The sequence below is a fragment of the Canis aureus genome, chromosome X, assembly GCF_053574225.1.
Source record: "Canis aureus isolate CA01 chromosome X, VMU_Caureus_v.1.0, whole genome shotgun sequence".
In the NCBI taxonomy this organism is placed as follows: Eukaryota; Metazoa; Chordata; class Mammalia; order Carnivora; family Canidae; genus Canis; species Canis aureus.
In genome coordinates this window covers 107,051,468-107,070,163 of record NC_135649.1, presented here as the reverse complement: position 1 = coordinate 107,070,163, position 18,696 = coordinate 107,051,468, and the positions used below count along the sequence as shown (strand labels likewise).

General features: G+C 36.8%; 1 protein-coding gene and 1 long non-coding RNA gene across 9 annotated transcripts in view; one reads left to right on the top strand and one right to left on the bottom strand.

Annotated features, from left to right (window-relative positions):
* Positions 1-18,696, bottom strand: part of LOC144308477 (uncharacterized) — a 134,380-nt gene that overhangs the window by 83,858 nt on the left and 31,826 nt on the right. The gene's annotated exons all lie outside the window — the stretch shown is intronic.
* CNKSR2 (connector enhancer of kinase suppressor of Ras 2) overlaps positions 1-18,696 on the top strand; it is a 275,826-nt gene that overhangs the window by 229,664 nt on the left and 27,466 nt on the right. For all 5 annotated transcript variants that reach the window (XM_077889011.1, XM_077889013.1, XM_077889010.1 and 2 more), the window contains one exon: positions 2,357-2,903. In XM_077889011.1, the coding sequence (XP_077745137.1) occupies positions 2,357-2,903 (547 nt within the window). The remainder of the gene's footprint in view (positions 1-2,356; positions 2,904-18,696) is intronic.

Sequence of the window (18,696 nt, the reverse complement as noted above, 5' to 3'; positions counted from 1 at the left end):
GTCAGACCTCAGGATTCCTAAGAGGAAAGAAAATAGAGAATGTAAAAGCAATAAGGAGGAAAATTTTTAAGTATGCAAAGACTGTTGAATCAGGAGAAACAGTCACCACAGAGTCCAGATATAATTAGTATTGGCCCATGTTTATTTTTTTAAAAAATCCTATTTGTGTCAGAGTAGCTTTCATGGAAATATCAGCAACAAAAAAAGATTTCTTATAAAAAGATGTATAAATGGACCTTATGTATTTCCACACTAATAAAGTCCATTCCTGTGGCCTTCAGAAACAACTCCTAAAATTTGATACTATATCTGTATTGGACATGTTTTAACATACAGCTTTGTACACAGTCATGGGATCTGGTTTAATGTCTGTGTATATATGGTACTCCAGACTTCTTTAACCTGTGTAAATTAGTCTGTGTGTAGATTGTACTTTAATCTTTTAACGGGATAAACACCTGTCCTGGTTTTCTTGGGACTATCCTACTTTATGCCCATTTCCCATCAGAATTATTAAGAACATCTCAGTAGTGTCCCAGTTTCCACAATGCATTGCCTGCCTGGTTATGGCATCATAAGAGTCACTTCTGCCTATCTTGGGACTGAGTCTTCCATGTAGGAGATGGAAGCTGAATTTAGGTGACAACAGCAGCCAACCTAATTCCAACTCCATATTACTCTAGAGGATTTTAAATAAGAAAGGCGCTACACAAGATGTTGGTATAATTTGAGGCCACTTCTCAACCTTGGCTGTGCAAAAGCATCATCTCTGGAACATTTTTAAAATGCAGGTGCTCAAATCCTATGCAGACATTAAATCAGAATATCTGGAACTACAAACAGCTCACTGGACTAGACTGTGGACCTTTTGAGCACAGGGACACTGTTGGATTGATCTGCATATCCCCATGGCCTTGCACAGCACTGGCACTTATTTATGGCACTGGGTGTTATTCTGTATGTTAGTAAATTGAACACCAATAAAAAAAATAAATAAATAAATGCCTAATAAATATTTCTGAAGTAAATGAATGGGTGCTTTTGGCCGACAACTAAAAGGGAAGCCACAGTTTTAATAACAACGTTTGATAGCAATGTCTCTTACCGAAGAATGGTTCCTAAATGTGTGTGTGTTTCTTTAATAAATGCTGCAGTTTACTGAGTGCAGCAGAATGCAAGGATGAGCAAGAGAAATGAAATCATGAAGTCAGTGACAAGACATAGCTCATACCATATTTTCTCTTTTTCCCTAAAACACCAGGGCCTGAATAATTCCTTGAAAATATTTCTAAAAGAGGAAGTAAGGGAAGCTGCTGCTTCAGGGAACAGTTCTTTAATCATAGCAACTTGGGGGTTGCTATGCAAGAAGGAAACCATTTACATGTTATTAACATGTGGGAAAATAAACTGCCCCCAGAAGATGACACTTAAGTTCCCTTCCTTTACCCAGAGGGGCAGCATGTGCTTTCGCTTCAGCCAGGCTTGTCCTGGCCACAGCCTCAGCCCCATTTGCCATGATCACATTTGACACATCTGGCTCCTCTTGCCAGAAAGGAGGCGGGGCTGATCTTGTCAGCCCCCAGAGCTAGAGTAAGCCTCGTCCCCAGTAGGGGTGCCTGCAAGACTTTCACAGCATTCACTTGATGCCAGTCCTTTTTCTTGGTTGTGCTTTGTGCTATATACTCCCAAGCTTTAAATTCCAAGAATAAAAATATCCCATTTTTCTTTTGTGTTTATGTGCCCCGAGGTGCCCATGCTCAAGGCAAATGCTGATCCCCATCAGGATATAATCTCATCCTGCCTCTATAGTTTTAACTCTCCACAAAGTGCCACAAATTGACAAGACCCTACAAAAGCTTTTCCTTGGGGCCCATGGGAGCAGACATTCTCCTGCAAGGAAGAGGAAGGATTCTGTCTGATTATAGGCATCCTGTTTTCACACCCAAAGGCCTCTCCTCACCCTCATCCCCAAACCCCACACAATCAGGAAATACAGATTTGGCAACAATTGTCTGGGGTTTCAAATTTATAGAGATTTTTAAAACTCCAGATTTTCTTTCGTTGCTGAATATTTCTTACATAAGCACTCAGATTTTCTTATGCTTCATTGTTGTAGAATTTTGCTTTGCATATTAATAGGTCAGATTTTTCATGAGAGTCTGGTAGAGCTGCATTTCAACCCTCCTCATGTCAGTCCCTCAACAGATCAGCTGAGGCCCAACTTTGAGATGTCCGTAAACTTGACTAGTCATTCACTTGACTGGTAAATGTTAGCTGGTGGAAATCTAACATGTGCCTTGCTGACAGAGGTAGCCTGTTACCTCTGTGGAGGCTGATCAGAGGCTCCTTTCCACAGATGAGTTGTGCCAGTCCTTACGTGGAAGCGAAACACAGCCGGCTCTCTTCCACAGAGACCTCTCAATCACAGTCCTCCCACGAGGAGTTTCGCCAGGAAGTGACCGGGAGCAGTGCGGTGTCCCCCATTCGCAAGACAGCCAGTCAGCGCCGCTCCTGGCAGGATTTAATCGAGACGCCCCTGACAAGCTCAGGATTACACTATCTTCAGACTCTGCCCCTGGAGGATTCTGTCTTCTCTGACTCCGCGGCCATCTCCCCGGAGCACAGGAGGCAGTCCACTCTTCCAACTCAGAAGTGCCACCTCCAGGATCACTATGGGCCGTACCCCTTAGCTGAGAGCGAGAGGATGCAAGTGTTAAATGGAAATGGGGGCAAGCCTCGAAGTTTTACTCTGCCTCGAGATAGTGGGTTCAACCACTGCTGTCTGAACGCGCCGGTTAGTGCCTGTGACCCACAGGATGACGTGCAGCCCACAGAGGTGGAGGAAGAGGAGGAGGAGGAGGAGGAGGAAGGGGAGGCAGCAGGGGAAAACATAGGAGACAAAAGTAAGTATGTTGGAGATGCTTAGCCTGTGTACACAGAGTCCTAACCTTTTCAAACTTCTTATTTTAAGAAAATATAATTTTGTTTCCCTTTTTTCTTAAAATAATGGTCTTGCTGCACAGGAAGTTAAGGTATCCCTTGCTGCTTTACTTTCAGAACTTGTGTAACATGGGGGACAAAAAGTGAACAATGAACCCTATATCCCAGGACACCCAAAGCTAGAGCAAATGGTTTTCTCCAAGTACTCACTTGCCTCTTCAGGTTAATACTAGTCATTTCTTTTTCTTCCTCCCCTCATCCAAAAACTTCTCCCTTACATGCATCATCCCTTTGGTCCACAGTAATTGCCCCCTGAGTTTGGGTTAAGAAACTAAATGCTTCAAGCAGGGTGTTAGGAGAAACTTGGTTGAATATAATAAGTGAACACACGCACGCATGCACATATGTGTGTGTGTGTATACATAAACATATTCTCTTCCCATCATTAAAAAATTTAAAGAAAAAATTCAGAAGAGATTTCCAAAAAGAAATTTCAAATGACTCTTCTGTCAACTCCAGATAGCTGAAATAACCAGTTTCCAAAAGCATTTATTTACTTTCAAGGTATGTATGTTGATTGCAAAAGTCAGTTTATGTGAATCAACCCTTAAGAGAGACAAAGTCAATTAAGTAATCTTCTGATTTGTTGGCATCAAGAATATGTTTACTGATTATCAAGTCCTTTATTCAACATGCCTTTCCAAGCATCTGTTTATAGTTAACATGCTACACCACTCCAGAAACCCAGGCTAGTTTCAGGGAAAGGCTAGAACTCAGTTATATTACTTAGAAAGAAAAATCTGAGTTTGGCTTTAAGTCCTAAATGTAAAATCATCCCCCGCAAAATAGTGTTAAAGTAGTAGTATAAAACTGTTTTGCATGTCTTTATTCAAAACAAATTTTGGGCCAGTTAGTGCAGATGTCCCAAGCCAGTGTTGATGAAACCACAGTTGCTGGTTTGGTCCCAGTAAGGCGTTAGAGTTCTCTTTTTAAAGGATACAGGCAGACTATATTCCTCAGCCCATTTTGTGAGTATACAAGACTTTGATTGTGGAATATAGAACTGTTAAGTTCTTCATCACAACTGGAAAAACAACTCAAAACTCACAAAGGACCAGCAGGTCAGGAGCCTCTTACCCATGTTAAACTTGGCTTATTTAAAATAAGGGTCATTTTGGAGATTATTAACAAAAAAAATACAGTAGACTTCCTTTTATGGTATGGATCTTCGTTGAATTATTCAATGGGAATTAAATCATATCTTCTACCATCAAAATATGAGTTGCTTGTAATAAAATTCATATGTTAAAGTAGTTTCCATGTGAAGTGTGTTTTAGCCATGATCTCTCTGAGGAGCATTAAAAAAGGTATACTATTGGTGCAGGAAAAGGTAATTACCATCTATTACCTGCTAAGGCCTCCCAGCATTCACATTCATCAGAGATTATGGAAGAGTCTGGTGGGAAAAATATCTAGGAGCCATGTTAGGCCTCTATAGGATTTCTGGAAAGCATGACAATACATTTTTACTGTTATGATGTTTACCAGAATTAGTACATTGTTTTTCTAAAATTTAACTAAAGAGGAGTTAGAAACTTCGTTTCAACTGTCATCCAGGTGCTGCACAACTGCTATAACTATGTGAGGTTTGTTCAGTATTATACAAACATATTGGGGAAAAATACTTTTATCTTTGCCATTTTAAAATAGATTGTGTTGACATTTGCACATCCCCCTGGAATAGAGAATTCTGTTCAGAAAACATCCTCACGGCTGCAGGTAGAAGTCACGGATGCTACCTTTTCACGTAAGCCAGTTACTTCCGGGTTCCTCCTGGCCATGTGTGAGGGAGTTCGGGAAAGGAGAAGGCGCGTCCCAGGTCCCAAAAGGAAAACCCGAGCCCAAAGAGCATCTGTAGTTAGATGGCTTTCAAATTTGTTCTTCCAGTGTCTTTTTTGCTGTTCTGTTGATTGGGTTTGTTTTTACCGTATAGATGCACTCGTGAGTTGGTGCAGTTTTCCTTCACATTCCCAAATGAGTCAAGAGGGCAGTTATTTGATACTTTCCATCTCTTTCAGTGGCTTTTTTTTTTTTTTTTGTAGAATAATTGGGTTAAGGCAGAACAACCTGAGGAAGTGTGTCCATAAATCTAGCATTGCATGTTTTGTCTAGGTTCAATATCATGGGACAATGGATGCTATTCAGCCAGTTCTACTTCACTAGAGGTGGCTATGCACTCTTTCAGGGCCCCATTTCTTTCTGGGTATTTCCCCCCAAATCTTGCCACTTGTTGATATGTCAGTGTTCTTTGGACCTTTCTCAGCAGAGCAGTGCATTTGATGGTTGGCTAGTAGAAGATGCTTTTTATTTAAAGGAATGTGTGTTTGCCTTCCTAATGATGGATTTACTGCATTGCTGTTTTTAGCATTGAGGAGTGTGCATTTTGATGAACACTTCATTTGAGGAACATCAGCTTTAAAATCAGTGTCTTCAAAAGAATCTTTAAGGCCTAGTTAAGGGGTGTCGTGTTCGTTACTGCCCTGGGTTGGCCATCAGGAGCAAGTATTCCAAGCTTCTTATTCAAGTTAAGCTACTGCGTGTTAGTTATATCAACAGAGCAAAAATTATACTCACGAAAGAAGCAGGGGCCATCCCATCAATCTCAGACTTATGACAGGCCCTCCAATAGGGAGCACTCACCATGTTGCCCACAGGTTGGCAGGCACTGTGTTTGTCACAGTCAAAGTACAGCGGTGGTATGTTACTAACTGTCCTGCTCGAGGCCAGCATTGGGTTTGACCTAGTAAGGTGAATTTGCACTAATCCAGTATAGATCTGCAGAGGAAATAAGTTACATGTCTCTGGCTCCAAATATTTGTTCTCAGTTTACCAAAAAATTTAAAACAGGAAGTATCAGGCAAGTAGGCAGGAATAATGGAAGAAAATGTGAAAATATAACCTATCTTCTGCTTTGTAGATGAAGAGTTATGTCATCAGCCAAACTCCTCTCTTACCATTTATATTTACCTTAACTTTATATAATATGTTATATATCATATAGTGCTTACAAGTTTACAAAGCAATCTAAATAGCAAGCTGTATCTAAATCAGTGACTTAGATGTGTTTTTTTCAATTTCTCAGCTTATGAGGTGTAAATTTAGCCTTCTTTAGAACAGTCTTCAATCTGTGTTCTCATGGTTGGACTACATTTTTTCTTATTTTGAAATTCAATTATTTAACTGAATCATACTATGATTTTTCACAGGCTGAACTCATTTTGATGTAAAATGGATGGTATTAAAAGTACACAGATGAGACCTGTCTTGTTTTCCTTTGACTGAAAAGTCAGCTTGCATATTAATTATCCTGACCTACTTCACTGGCATTTGGGAAAAGACAAGTAATTTCCTATTATCCCAATTAGCAGTTCCAAAGCTTACTGAGATGTGGGCCTTATAATACCTCAGTTAAATTAAATTATAAATTATGTCAGCCTATGTAGCTTCCAAGGAATATAAATCATAAAAGTGTGGACAAAATATAAAGATATATACTTCATTCAGAAATCATCTGCCATAACACTAAAATACTGTTTTGTTTTGGTTAATGCAGTTTGAAGTCTACTTAGAATAGCTCTCTTTTCTTTGCCATACTAGGCAGTTTAGATAAGGTTTTTAAAAACTTTATCCTTTTAATTCTGCTGATTTCCCTCTTGGCAGTTATAAGGATACTCTTTACTAGCCATACATTCTTGGTGCCTCCAGGTACTCAGTGAAGTTATAATGTGCTCTTTTTCATTGTCTTAGAGATAACCTACCAGTATTCTCGCTTAATTTACACATTTATTAGCTTGGTCTTAGAAATCTAAAGCAAAACCTAGGGTCTGGTTTTTTGTGGGGGATTTTTGGGTTTTTGTTTTGTTTTGTTTTGTTTTTCAGAGGAGGGAGGGTGGATAAAATCTGTTACCTTATAGATAAAATGCACATCAGGTTATCCAGCCAAGATATTTACTGATGCTTTCAAAATGAGGTTTTCTGAGAAATGTATTTTAAAGTTATTTTTTAATCTAACCTCCTTTGCACAACATCGATATGTTAAAAGCTGTGTAAAATATGCAGCTCAATAGCCTAATATCTTAAATTATCTAGCAGAGAGAATAGATAATGACTAACAATATAGTGCAGAAGAAGATAGATTAATCCTCTTCAATCATTTTAAGGGTCCTAGAGTAATTTTCTGAAGAGCCTCTAAAAGCCATGAATTTTATTTTTAAGAACATCCAGGTACAAAGTATGTGGGCAAGGGGAAGATACTCCCAGAATATGAAATTGTACAGGAGGGGAAATAAAGGATCAAGTTGAAAATAAAAGCACTGATGTACGTTTTACTGTTTTATTGATTGTTGAGATCACTTATGCACAAACACAAAGAATTTAGAAGGACATAATCATCAATAGTATCTTCAATTATAGTTCAGGGCTAAAGGAAACAGATGGAAAGGCTGTATGAGCAACATGAATAAAAAAGACATGCATTAAAGTGAGAAAAAATAACAGAGAACCTTAAATACCGCTCTTTTGTGAAGTTTAAGGGCATTATTCTTGGCTGGTTATGTAACAAGTATATATAAAGAACACAGAAAAATCTAGAAAGTAGTAAACAAATGTTCTCTTAATACCATATTTTCTGATTTTGAAGATTAGATATAAGACAGAGTCTAACTATATGCTGATACTGGTTATAGGTTGGATTTGTAATCATACCTCCCTCAGTTTTTTACTTAAATATGAGGAAAAATTATCAGGAAGTTCAGAGGTGGGTTGTTCTGAATTGAATCTTGTAGCTCTGTAGCATCAGGCTTCTATTAACTTTTCTGTAATGCGAACAGCTTTAAGCATCACTTCTTATAAGACACCATGCAGAGAGCCAAAGACCAGCCAGGGATGCCCTATCTTTAGTCCTGTTTGTAAGATCAAGGAAAACTTTTCCTAGATCCTTCCAGCAGACTTAGCTCCATATTTCATTGGCCAGGGTTGTATCATATGCGCAAATAGCAAGGGAAATAGAATAATTAGGAGTAGGTGAGACTAACCCTGATTTGTTTTTAAGATCATAAGGAAAAAAAATGTACCAAACTGCTTGTCATTACTATCCACAGGAGCCTCTCCACTATTATGTATATCCTCAAATTTGTTCAAGCAACGTGGCACTCTTTTAACATATATATGCAAACATACACACAAGATCACATCACATCATTTAAGTCTCAGCACTAATGAAATGTTAGATAGCTAAAAGGAGATAAATATTATGTAAACCTGAAAATATATCAAGTTAGATATAATTATTGTTGACTTTTGAAATGAAGAAGCATATTTTCCTGTAAACGCTAAGTGATTGGAACTTAGAATACAGTCTCCAGAGATATCCCTCATTTAAATCCTTGCTTTGTCACTCTTCCGCTTGCAAGTGGTGATATGATGGATCAAGATATTTAACACCTCTGGACCTCAGTGTCTTCATTGTTACATCATGCGGTAACAGTATCTACCTTACATCATGTGGTAATAATACATGAGGTTACATAAGAATCAAATAAGGTAATACCAGAAAGCACTTAGTTTCCATATCTGACACACCGTAAGTCTTCCAATAATTTTTTATAATTATGTAATTTATGTAGATTTTATGCATATTTGGATTTAGGCAATGAGGGCAATTATAATACTTAAATAGTGAATTAATCCTAGCAAACCTCAGTAAATAACATTTACCTGACTACGTGCCCTAACTTTGTTCAGTTCCAACTATTGAGTCGAACCATATGAATTGCTGATTTGTAGGTCAAAATGATGAAATATCAGCATTTTTGTACATTTCAACATAATACATTAGCCATATCCTAGGAGCTAAAATAGAAATGTCCCTCATTTTACATTATCATTCACTATTCCTTTCCTTTTTGACTTTGAACATTTGGGAACTCAAAAGAAACCTTGTATTCCAAATAGCAATAACTTTATATATGTTTACTGAAATATGTGTTTATAGATGCCATTCAGGACTTCATTCACATATTTTTCCCTCCAAGAGTTCTATCCTGATAACCTAGTCTGACCCAAAGGACCCCTCACTACCATAACCACCACTAATCATTCTCTGATATATTACCCTGTTTTATAATCTTCACAGCTTTATCACTCTGAGTATGATATCAAATATTGTCCACAGATTTTTTTCCATCTCCTCCCACCAGAATATAGGTTTCTGAAGAGCAGGGATTTTATTCTTATTTTGTACACCCGGTGCCTAAAACAACATGTGGCCCATGGTAGGCCAGACACTATTGGATGAATGAATAAATAATAGTAACCCCTTTTGTCACCAATTCTTTTCCATTTTAGTATGTAATAGTTACAGCTGAAGTTAATGTTTTATCCATCGTGTGGCATAAAACAGGAATAAAACCATTGCAAAATTCTTCATTTTGGGTATTTTGTAAAGAGAAGGACAATATTGCATGTTCAGCATACCCTCTTCATGCTAGACACCACAAATCTGGGATGCAGATAACTAGAATTACTGCTCTTTGTGTTATGGCTCATTTAGAGTCACCTTCTCTACTATTGAAACTGTACTTTCCTGATTTAATCCCATTTCAAATATGAAAGCCAGAAGAATATGACATGTGAGAGAATCAATTCATTGTTGGAAACCAGATCTTCCAACAGCCCTGGACAATTGTTTTTCCTAACAAAATCTGCTGTCTATGGAAGGAAGGCTGGCTCCATTGGTGGATGAAGCCACCTAACTTCATCTTGTTTCATTTGTAAAACGTGTTGAAATTGCAACTTGTACTTGAATGAATGAATAACCAATAGCCCTGCAGTAGCCAGGAAAATAATCTCAGGAATGTTAATAAGCAATGAAGCCAGATTTAAATGGCAAAACAATGCTAGATGCTACAGTCACACCAGCAGAAGATGTGGCCGAATAAGAACTAAAGTTCATATAAAAGGATGACAACCCCTCCCCAGCATAGGGAAGACAAGTTAGGATTTATAGCCTGTTTTACCAAGAAAGTTGATTAGGTTCAGCCAGTTTTACTTGCTACTATTTTCACATATCAGGAAAGCAAACCACTTTTCTTCAGGTCAGTAATGGTGTATTGTCAGTATCTCAGTGGAGTAATTTCTAGCTTGTTTTTATGAGAACCTGTCATTAGTTCAGTCTCCTTTTACCTTAGTCACCCTTGTCAGAGAAAGCTGAAGATCCTAAATGCTTCCCTTTTTTCCCTCTGCATATGAAATCTACCTTCTATGGTTACCAACTACTGGAAGATGGTAGATTAAGACATAACAAGATTGCACCAAAGAACATATCTTGGAAGTTCCTAAATGTCCCCATGTTTTTCTTTTATTGTTTTAATTGAAAAGTAATAACTTCTTTATTGCTAAATAAAATAATAGTGAAAATAAAGAATAACTCTCTCTCCTTACTCTCCAGAGGTAACTTCTGTTCAAGGTTAAGGTTTTAAAAATTAATTCTTGTATGAATTTGTTTTCTTCATGTGTCTTTTTCCTGTCACTCCGTGTGAAAAGGGAGGTGGGATATAGTTTAGTTGGTTTTCAGGTAGTTTTTCCTCAGAAATTCTTTTGATATCACCATAGTTTCTAATAGAAACAACAGTCCTTTGAGATAACTTACATACCACCTCAGAACCTGGGCAAAATCCCAGCATGTCACCCTAGAAAATGCAGCAGTTACCTGTTGACCTTTTAAAAACAATGGTGGGAGAAGTATGAGAAGAAAGAAATGACAATGGCTGTACATGCACACTTCCACCCTCTGATATGCACTCCCATACTCATCTATCAGAAGCTCAGTTGCCTACCTTCCTAATGCTTTGGTGCCATATGACTTTTGTCCAGCCTTTTTTATGACGGTCTTCTAGTAATGTTACCTTATCCCAAAGCTCTTTGCTGAAAACAACTAAGCCAGAGACAGCTAGCTAAAAAGCATAGCAAGTCTAACCTCCAAAAACTAGAATGTAGAATGCAGAGATGGGCTTCAGAACCAGTGTGTCTGGTCCTCAGAGTTTACCTGTAGCTTTTGGTTTTAAGTTATAAAACACTAACCTTTCTACTAAACCATCCTTCTATTTTTTTCCCGTGTTCTCACTAGCTCTATTCTTCTGATCTTTCTTATGTTAGGCCACAGGCACATCTTAATGCTAATAGTTGGTCTTTAATAGCTCTATCTATTATACTCTGAAACTTTTCCTCTAATGGAAAAACTCTTATTATGTCATTCGATAAGGAAAAAGTACCTATTACTATATATTTTAAATGCAAAAGTGACAGTTGGTCATAAAGCAAGTATTTTAATATTTAAACCTCATACTTGATAACTTCTACAAGGTTCTTACCTCAGGAATGTAATATGACAATTTCATATGCATGTGTTTCTGTTACAAGCACAAAGTATGCAATGAAATCAAGTTTCTGTTTCACAAAAATTATAGACTACATGAAAATAAGAATGACAATTATTAAATTCATGGATTCAGTTCAGAGCTACAAGTTCTTTAACTTTCTCAGTTATGGATTCCCTAACATTTCAATATTTAGATTTAGCTTTACTAAAATGTAAACCAAACCTCCATCTTGTACCTTTGGTTTGCTGTATCAATATGTAGTCTAATTAGTTCTAAGCATGTATTCATTTATTCATATTCATTAATTTGACCTTTATTGTTTATTTACTACATACCAGATACTATCTTAAGAGTATATCTTCCATAGCTCTTCCATAAGTCTACTTACAACAAAAATTTATGAATTATCTTTGAGAAATAAGAAAGATCCTTTCTGATAACATGAAACAGATAAGTATGCAACATCTTTATTATCTTGTGCCAGTCATTTTCCCAAGTAACCAATTAATAATATTATAAAATAATTCTTTGAGAAATGGCACAACATATTGTGTTCATCTTAAGGTACTTATAGCTCATGTAAAATTGATAAAACTGGTTAGAATCAGATGAGATCACTTTTAGAGCTATTTCTGCTTTGACTCATTCCTTAAACATTATCGTTGGGGAAAATGCATTCTGGTTGCTCAGTTATACTGATGAACACAAATCAGATGTCTAACAATCTTCATTGATTTGTACTATGCAACTAGGAAGCATCTTCTTAGTCATCAAAGGAATATTAATCTATGGTCAGTATAATATTATAGTCGCTCTCATACTATACTGGCATAGTATTATACTAACCATAGATTAATATTTTTTTGATGATTGAAAAGATGCTTCCTAATTTTACAGCATTGTCTAATTTTAGGTAAACCTGAACCTTAGCATTTTAAACAATTTTGAACTTTCTTCCACATTTATACTCCCTAATCTTCCATGATTTTGAATGTGATATTTTTATTCTGCTATTTCTTTTTTGGTAAATCATTCATAGAATATTTTGACATGCCAAAGATCTATAAATTTAAGACCTCCAAATTTTCTCATCCATGACTTTATTAGCTTCTTTAACTATAATTTTTTCCTTAGATTATTGCTGTGGTTGTGGTTGGCCTAATTTAGAGTCTATTCTGTAAGTTATAAAATGGAAATTTTAAAACAGTCATTCACTTTAGGATTCTTGGTGAGAGAAAATAGCCCACAACTTGATATCACTGAACTTACACTTGATACCTTTTACCTTGAGCATCTCTGCTGTTTTCTCCTTATTCTTTAACAATGCCAACACACGGGGGAGGGGCGGGTTTTGCATGTCTTTTCTAAAAAGAACAGGGAGGAGGGCAGCTTGGAATCCCTGTGGCTTTAATACAACCTTTCTGCCAACTCTGATAGTAAGTCCCACCCCCTCACTTTGTACTCTATTGTCTTCTTACACCAGGTGTAGTTGCTGGGCATCCATCTCTTGATTTAGCATCCTGGGTTCTAAGACTATTTTATTAACCTGATTAGAAAGATTTTTGGGAAAAAAAAAGAAAGAAAGAAAGATTTTTGCCCCAGCACTGGAGGTAGGAAAGATGTTTACCATTCCAAAGATAATTCTGTACAAATGCTGAACATCTTTGTTGAATAATTAAGTGAAAAGTTTGGCTTAACTTTGAATGTTTCTTTAAACGTGTAACACCATTTTGGCATTTTTTTGGGTACACACTACAGCGAATAGTGTCTCTCTGATTAATACTATAGACCTCATTTAAATGCTTTATATTAAGGTAAAGAATTCATTTAATAGATCAATGTTTTTTTTATTGGAGGTGTACAATATGTGCAATGCTGTAGGTAAATATGCATAATAATTAACCATCTCACCACAGAACTTGGAGCTTGAACTATTCATTTTCTCCACTTAATACAGAAATATTCTTTATACACTTGAAAAATTGTTATTGAGACTCTACTTGAATATTCTAGGCACTCAGAGCGTACTGCCCCCAGGCAGGGGAATTCATGTTTGACAGCTCTAATTAAAAATTCACCCTCGTATTTTTTTATAATAAATTTATTTTTTATTGGTGTTCAATTTGCCAACATACAGAATAACACCCAGTGCTCATCCCCTCAAGTGCCCCCCTCAGTGCCCGTCACCCAGTCACCCCCACCCTCCACCCTCCTCCCCTTCCACCACCCCTAGTTCGTTTCCCAGAGTTAGGAGTCTCTATGTTCTGTCTCCCTTTCTGATATTTCCCACTCATTTTTTGTCCTTTCCCCTTTATTCCCTTTCACTATTTTTTATATTCCCCAAATGAATGAGACCATATAATGTTTGTCCTTCTCCGATTGACTTACTTCACTCAGCATAATACACTCCAGTTCCATCCACCTTGAAGCAAATGGTGGGTATTTGTCGTTTCTAATGGCTGAGGAATATTCCATTGTATACATAAACCACATCTTCTTTATCCATTCATCTTTCCATGGACACCGAGGCTCCTTCCACAGTTTGGCTATTGTGGACATTGCTGCTATAAACATCGGTCACCCTCGTATTGATACCAAAGCTGACTTTCTATAAGTTTTCCACTCGTGGATCTTGACATTGCAACTTAGAAAACTACAGAGCGAGTATGTAAATGGCTGATAGGTGCAAGAGGGCTAAGATAGTCTTTGAAGTTTCAGAGAACCTAGAGGCTGGAAGGGGGGGGGGGCTTTTTTATTGAAATGAGGGAAAGCAGTCCAGTGGCTACATTTGCCTGTGAATGGATTAACTGGTTTGGTCAGTTTAGCGGGTTCCCCATTCCTCAGTGTTTAAGAGTGGGCTGAGTAACCAGCTACCAGTCAGGACTACCCAAGCTAGTTGGACACTTGAACCTGATGGCTTCTTCCATCTCTAGACTTTTACAGTCCTCTCCAGCATAATGGCCTTGATTTTGCTCAGGCCATAGTGCCCTGTACATTGTACGTGCCCAAAATTATACAGTGGAATTCTGTTATCTAACGTATTTTGTGTTGTCTCATCTCTGAACTGAACGTATATAACCACTTTAACTCTGTGACCTGAATTCTAGATAACTCACTGTCCTGGTGACCTTCATCTGTACGCCCTGTTTCTTTTTAGTGTCCCCATGCCGAGTGTATTGGAACTATCACAGTACTTTATTCATAAGGATGTCATGTGAAATTTCATCACATGCGAGACACGCTGCCCTTGGTTTTCCTCTTGTCTCCTAAAAGACACTGTCCAGAAAGGAAAAGTCAGTTTAAAATGCTTCATTTTTATTAAATCCACATTGGTCCTTCAGTTGAAATAAAAAAATTAAACTCCTCCCAGTCAGATTCTATTCTAAAATGTTTCCATGGATCTATATCAGATTTATCATTTAGTTCTCTGTAAAACCCATGCTGGGCTTTGTTTGTTCGGAGAAGAGAACTCTCTTTAAGCAGTAAGTCTTGAGGGATTCTGACAGTGGCCCTAAGATAATTTCCAGAAAGTTTCTTCAGTTCCTAAAATTTTTCTGCTGGTTCAAAGAGACCACAAAGTGGGTATTAGTAGTCCCTGACCCCGAGAAGCACTTCTTTTTGAATTTCCTAGTTTGAAGACTCTTCTCCATGCAGGAAAAGCCTAAAATATTTTTGAAGCCATATGTTTCTACTTTCTTGTGTCATTTATTTTTCCTTAAATGTTTAAAAAAAAAAAAACTCTGTCTCTGGTTTTTTTACAACCCTCAGCTGAATGTTTGCCTTCCTGATGCTCTTCTTACAAGAATCAGTATTATTTTTTGTTTGTTCATTTCTAGTCACCTCCTCTTCAATGTTTTATAGAAATCTTCCTCTACCTTAAGCATTTGCTAAGGAATCTCCCTGTAACTACCTTGACTTCACCTGCATCTCCTTTCCCTCTTATTGGGATATTTTACATTTGTATTACTGGAATTTCATTTTTTTTTAACTACTGACCATTAAAAACTGGTATCTGTCTGAAGTTTTAAAGTAATATTTCTTATTACCTAGGGTCCCTATTTGGCTATGTGTTTTTTCTCCTCACCACTAGAAAAGCAAAAATAAAACCCAAAATTCTAGGGCTTCTTCTACTCCCCTGCATGTCTGGAGTGCCACTTAGTTCTCCCCTGTGGTTCAGTGTTAGATCCCAAATACATTTTACTCACGTCTTTGTATGTTTGATTCATGAAATGATCAGGGTCTTAATGCATGCAGCAATTATTTACATGTATTAATCTCATTTCTAATGCATTCCTCTTACAGTTAGTATCTTGGTGATAAACTAAAATATTAGACCTTAAATGATATCATCTTGTTGTTTCCTCTTCAGAAAGATTCATAGATACCGAGCCACCAGCTGTTATTTTACAAATAAGGGGGAAAGTGGATATAAAAATCAGGGGACCACATTACAACAATTTGCAAGATTTTTAATCTTTGTTCTTGTATCCCTCAATTGATACCAGAATGTGTCACAATAGAGTATTAGAACCATAGATACCTTGGCCTTCTACAAAAGTTAGTAAAAAGTATGGAAATAAGAATACCAGAGATCTCTACTAACTTACTGTTTTAGACCAGAGTCCTATCCCTGATCAGCCATATTTCTTGGTCAACTGCATTCCTTAGTTCCTAAGAATTATCATTTCTACACTCTAACCCAGCTGACATCCCCTATAAGTCATAGCTTCAAATTATAGAAACAATTTGCATTCACACCTCTTCATATTAAGCCCTTTTAATAAAACAATAATGTCTTGGTATAGTAAAAAAAAACCTATATTATCAGTTTCTGCTCTAAAAAGATTAGGGGTGGCATTCGAATATTTCTGTTTATTGTATTACTTGCTATAATATACCCAGTGCTAGATATGTGCTGCCTATATATACAGGACAAGGCTATTTCTTGAAGGTGATCCCTTTGTTACAGTTTTTAGAGAATACATGTAGAGATTTTATAATGTATGCTTTAATGAAAAGTAATAGTGAGTTCCATTGTCCATGTTCCTTGAGATTTTCACACAAAACCAGGGCTGCATCCCTCCCAACTGAATATTAACATAGTTGATGGTAAAAACAAACTAGATTTAGCCCTTCAAAAATACATGCCTAAAGTTCATTGAGCATGTGGGTATTAAACAGGATTTCTAGACTGCACTTCATTGTTATGGAACCAAGACTAAATAAATATTAAAGAAAACTATTTTAGGGATTTATAGCTTGCAGAATACTGTGTATATCATTGGAAGAAGAAAGACGTAGGTGTCCAAAAATTGGTTTCTGATCAATTATAATATGGAGAATGAAAAAGAGAGTGGAAGAACTTTTCTTCTATAATTCCAGCCAAAATTCAGCATTTCCACCTATTAATCTGAGCCGTGAGTTTATAAATAACTTTCAGGTTTTTAGAGTTTAATAAATACACCCCAATAGTGATAATGAGACAGCCAGATGATACAAGTGACTCACTGTTTAAATATCAGTAATATTTCCGCTGCTGACATCAAATCACAGTCTTCAGTTTATGAAATGTGTAGGGAAGTTCTATGCATGACTGATATTCAGAAATATATATTTAATATATTGAGATGATTAGCAAAAAACAGGAGCTTTAAGCTAATTAAACTATTTTCACAAAATGCAGAGCTATTCTATTTCACTGTGTCTTAAGTTAAAAAAAGAAAAAGAAGGAAAAAAGACATAATGCAGTTTCTTTTGCTTGATAGTCATCAAAAACCTACTAAACAGGATTTGGTTAGCATCCCAAAGGTGAGTCATAAAAGCAGTCATAGACCAGATGTTTTTAACACATCATAAACCAGATGTTTTTAACACATCATATATCTGACCAATGACTAAAAACTCCAGAACACTTTATTTTATTTGCAGTTGAGTTTAACAGAGTTAAATTGATGAGTATTGTGCATATAAAGTTATAATTCTTATGGCTAAAGAATGGGAGCAATCTAGAATCTTCTTCTGATATAAAAAGGAATAGGCTGCCCTTGAGTTTCCAATCATGACTTATCTATTGGTTTCCAAGTTAAGTACAGTAATGATGCATTAAAAATTTATTTGCCTAACCAAGCTTTTATTCAATCCATTGCTCAATTTCTAAAATCTCTATCTGACATGCTTGTATATTACTGCCAATAGCTCATAATTCAAGTAGTTACTGCCCAATTAAATGAAAGCGTGAGTTTATAAAGCCATTAGGTTTGAGAAAGGTAGAGTACTAATCCCTATGCTGTAGTTGTCTCTAATGAGTGACTGAATCTTTAGACAAACTACTTAATTGATCCAGTGATATAAGAAATTGGAGATTTTTAGTGATTGGAAAATGCTTATTTAGACCTGAGGTGATCTCAATCCAGCTTTCAAAGATTATTAAAATAAAAGTATGTTATATTCTGAAAGTTAAAATGGAATGAACAAATAAGTAAATCACTCAAATCTTTGAGTAAATTTTGGCTACTCTTTTTCTGTTAAATTCTCAATATTTTATAAATACTAAGATAAATAGATATGTAATATGGCATTTCAAAATGGTAAGATGGGGCAGCCCCGGTGGCGCAGTGGTTTAGCGCCGCCTGCAGCCCAGGGTGTGATCCTGGGGACCCAGGATCGAGTCCCACATCGGGCTTCCTGCATGGAGCCTGCTTCTCCCTCTGTCTGTGTCTCTGCCTCTCTCTCGCTCTCTCTGAATGAATAAATAAATAAATCTTTAAAAAAAATGGTAAGATAGTTAAGTAATAGTTATGTCATAATAGCAACTATTTTTTTCTAATCTCTGTGGTACAGAAAGCTAGCCATTCAAAATCTTCCTAAAGACTAAATTTTAGACATAGCTGTAAACCCACATCAAGCAATTTGGCTGCAACCCCTTCCAACATCTCAGTGTAGCAAGGTGATAAGTTTTTGTTTGTTTGTTTGTTTTTTGCAGCAGTTCCTTCTAATCAGCCTCTGTCAACAGAGGACCTTGAGAGAGTATAGTTGTAGCTGTATTTATAATAAAAATCTCACCCTCAGTCTTAGTAAAATTCTGACTCACCTCATCTACTCCTAGTATGAATGACATGTGAGTAACTTGACAATCTAGGTCATTCAAACAAAATACCCTTTAGCAGTGGCTAGACTATCACTTCATATAAGGTCTAGATCATTCTTTCTTGACATAACAATGCCATAAATAGCATATTTTGACCTCTGTGACCTACCTTCTTAAGGTTCTCTCCTCTGACACATAGTTCACATCAAAGACTTGATGTAGATCCTCTTA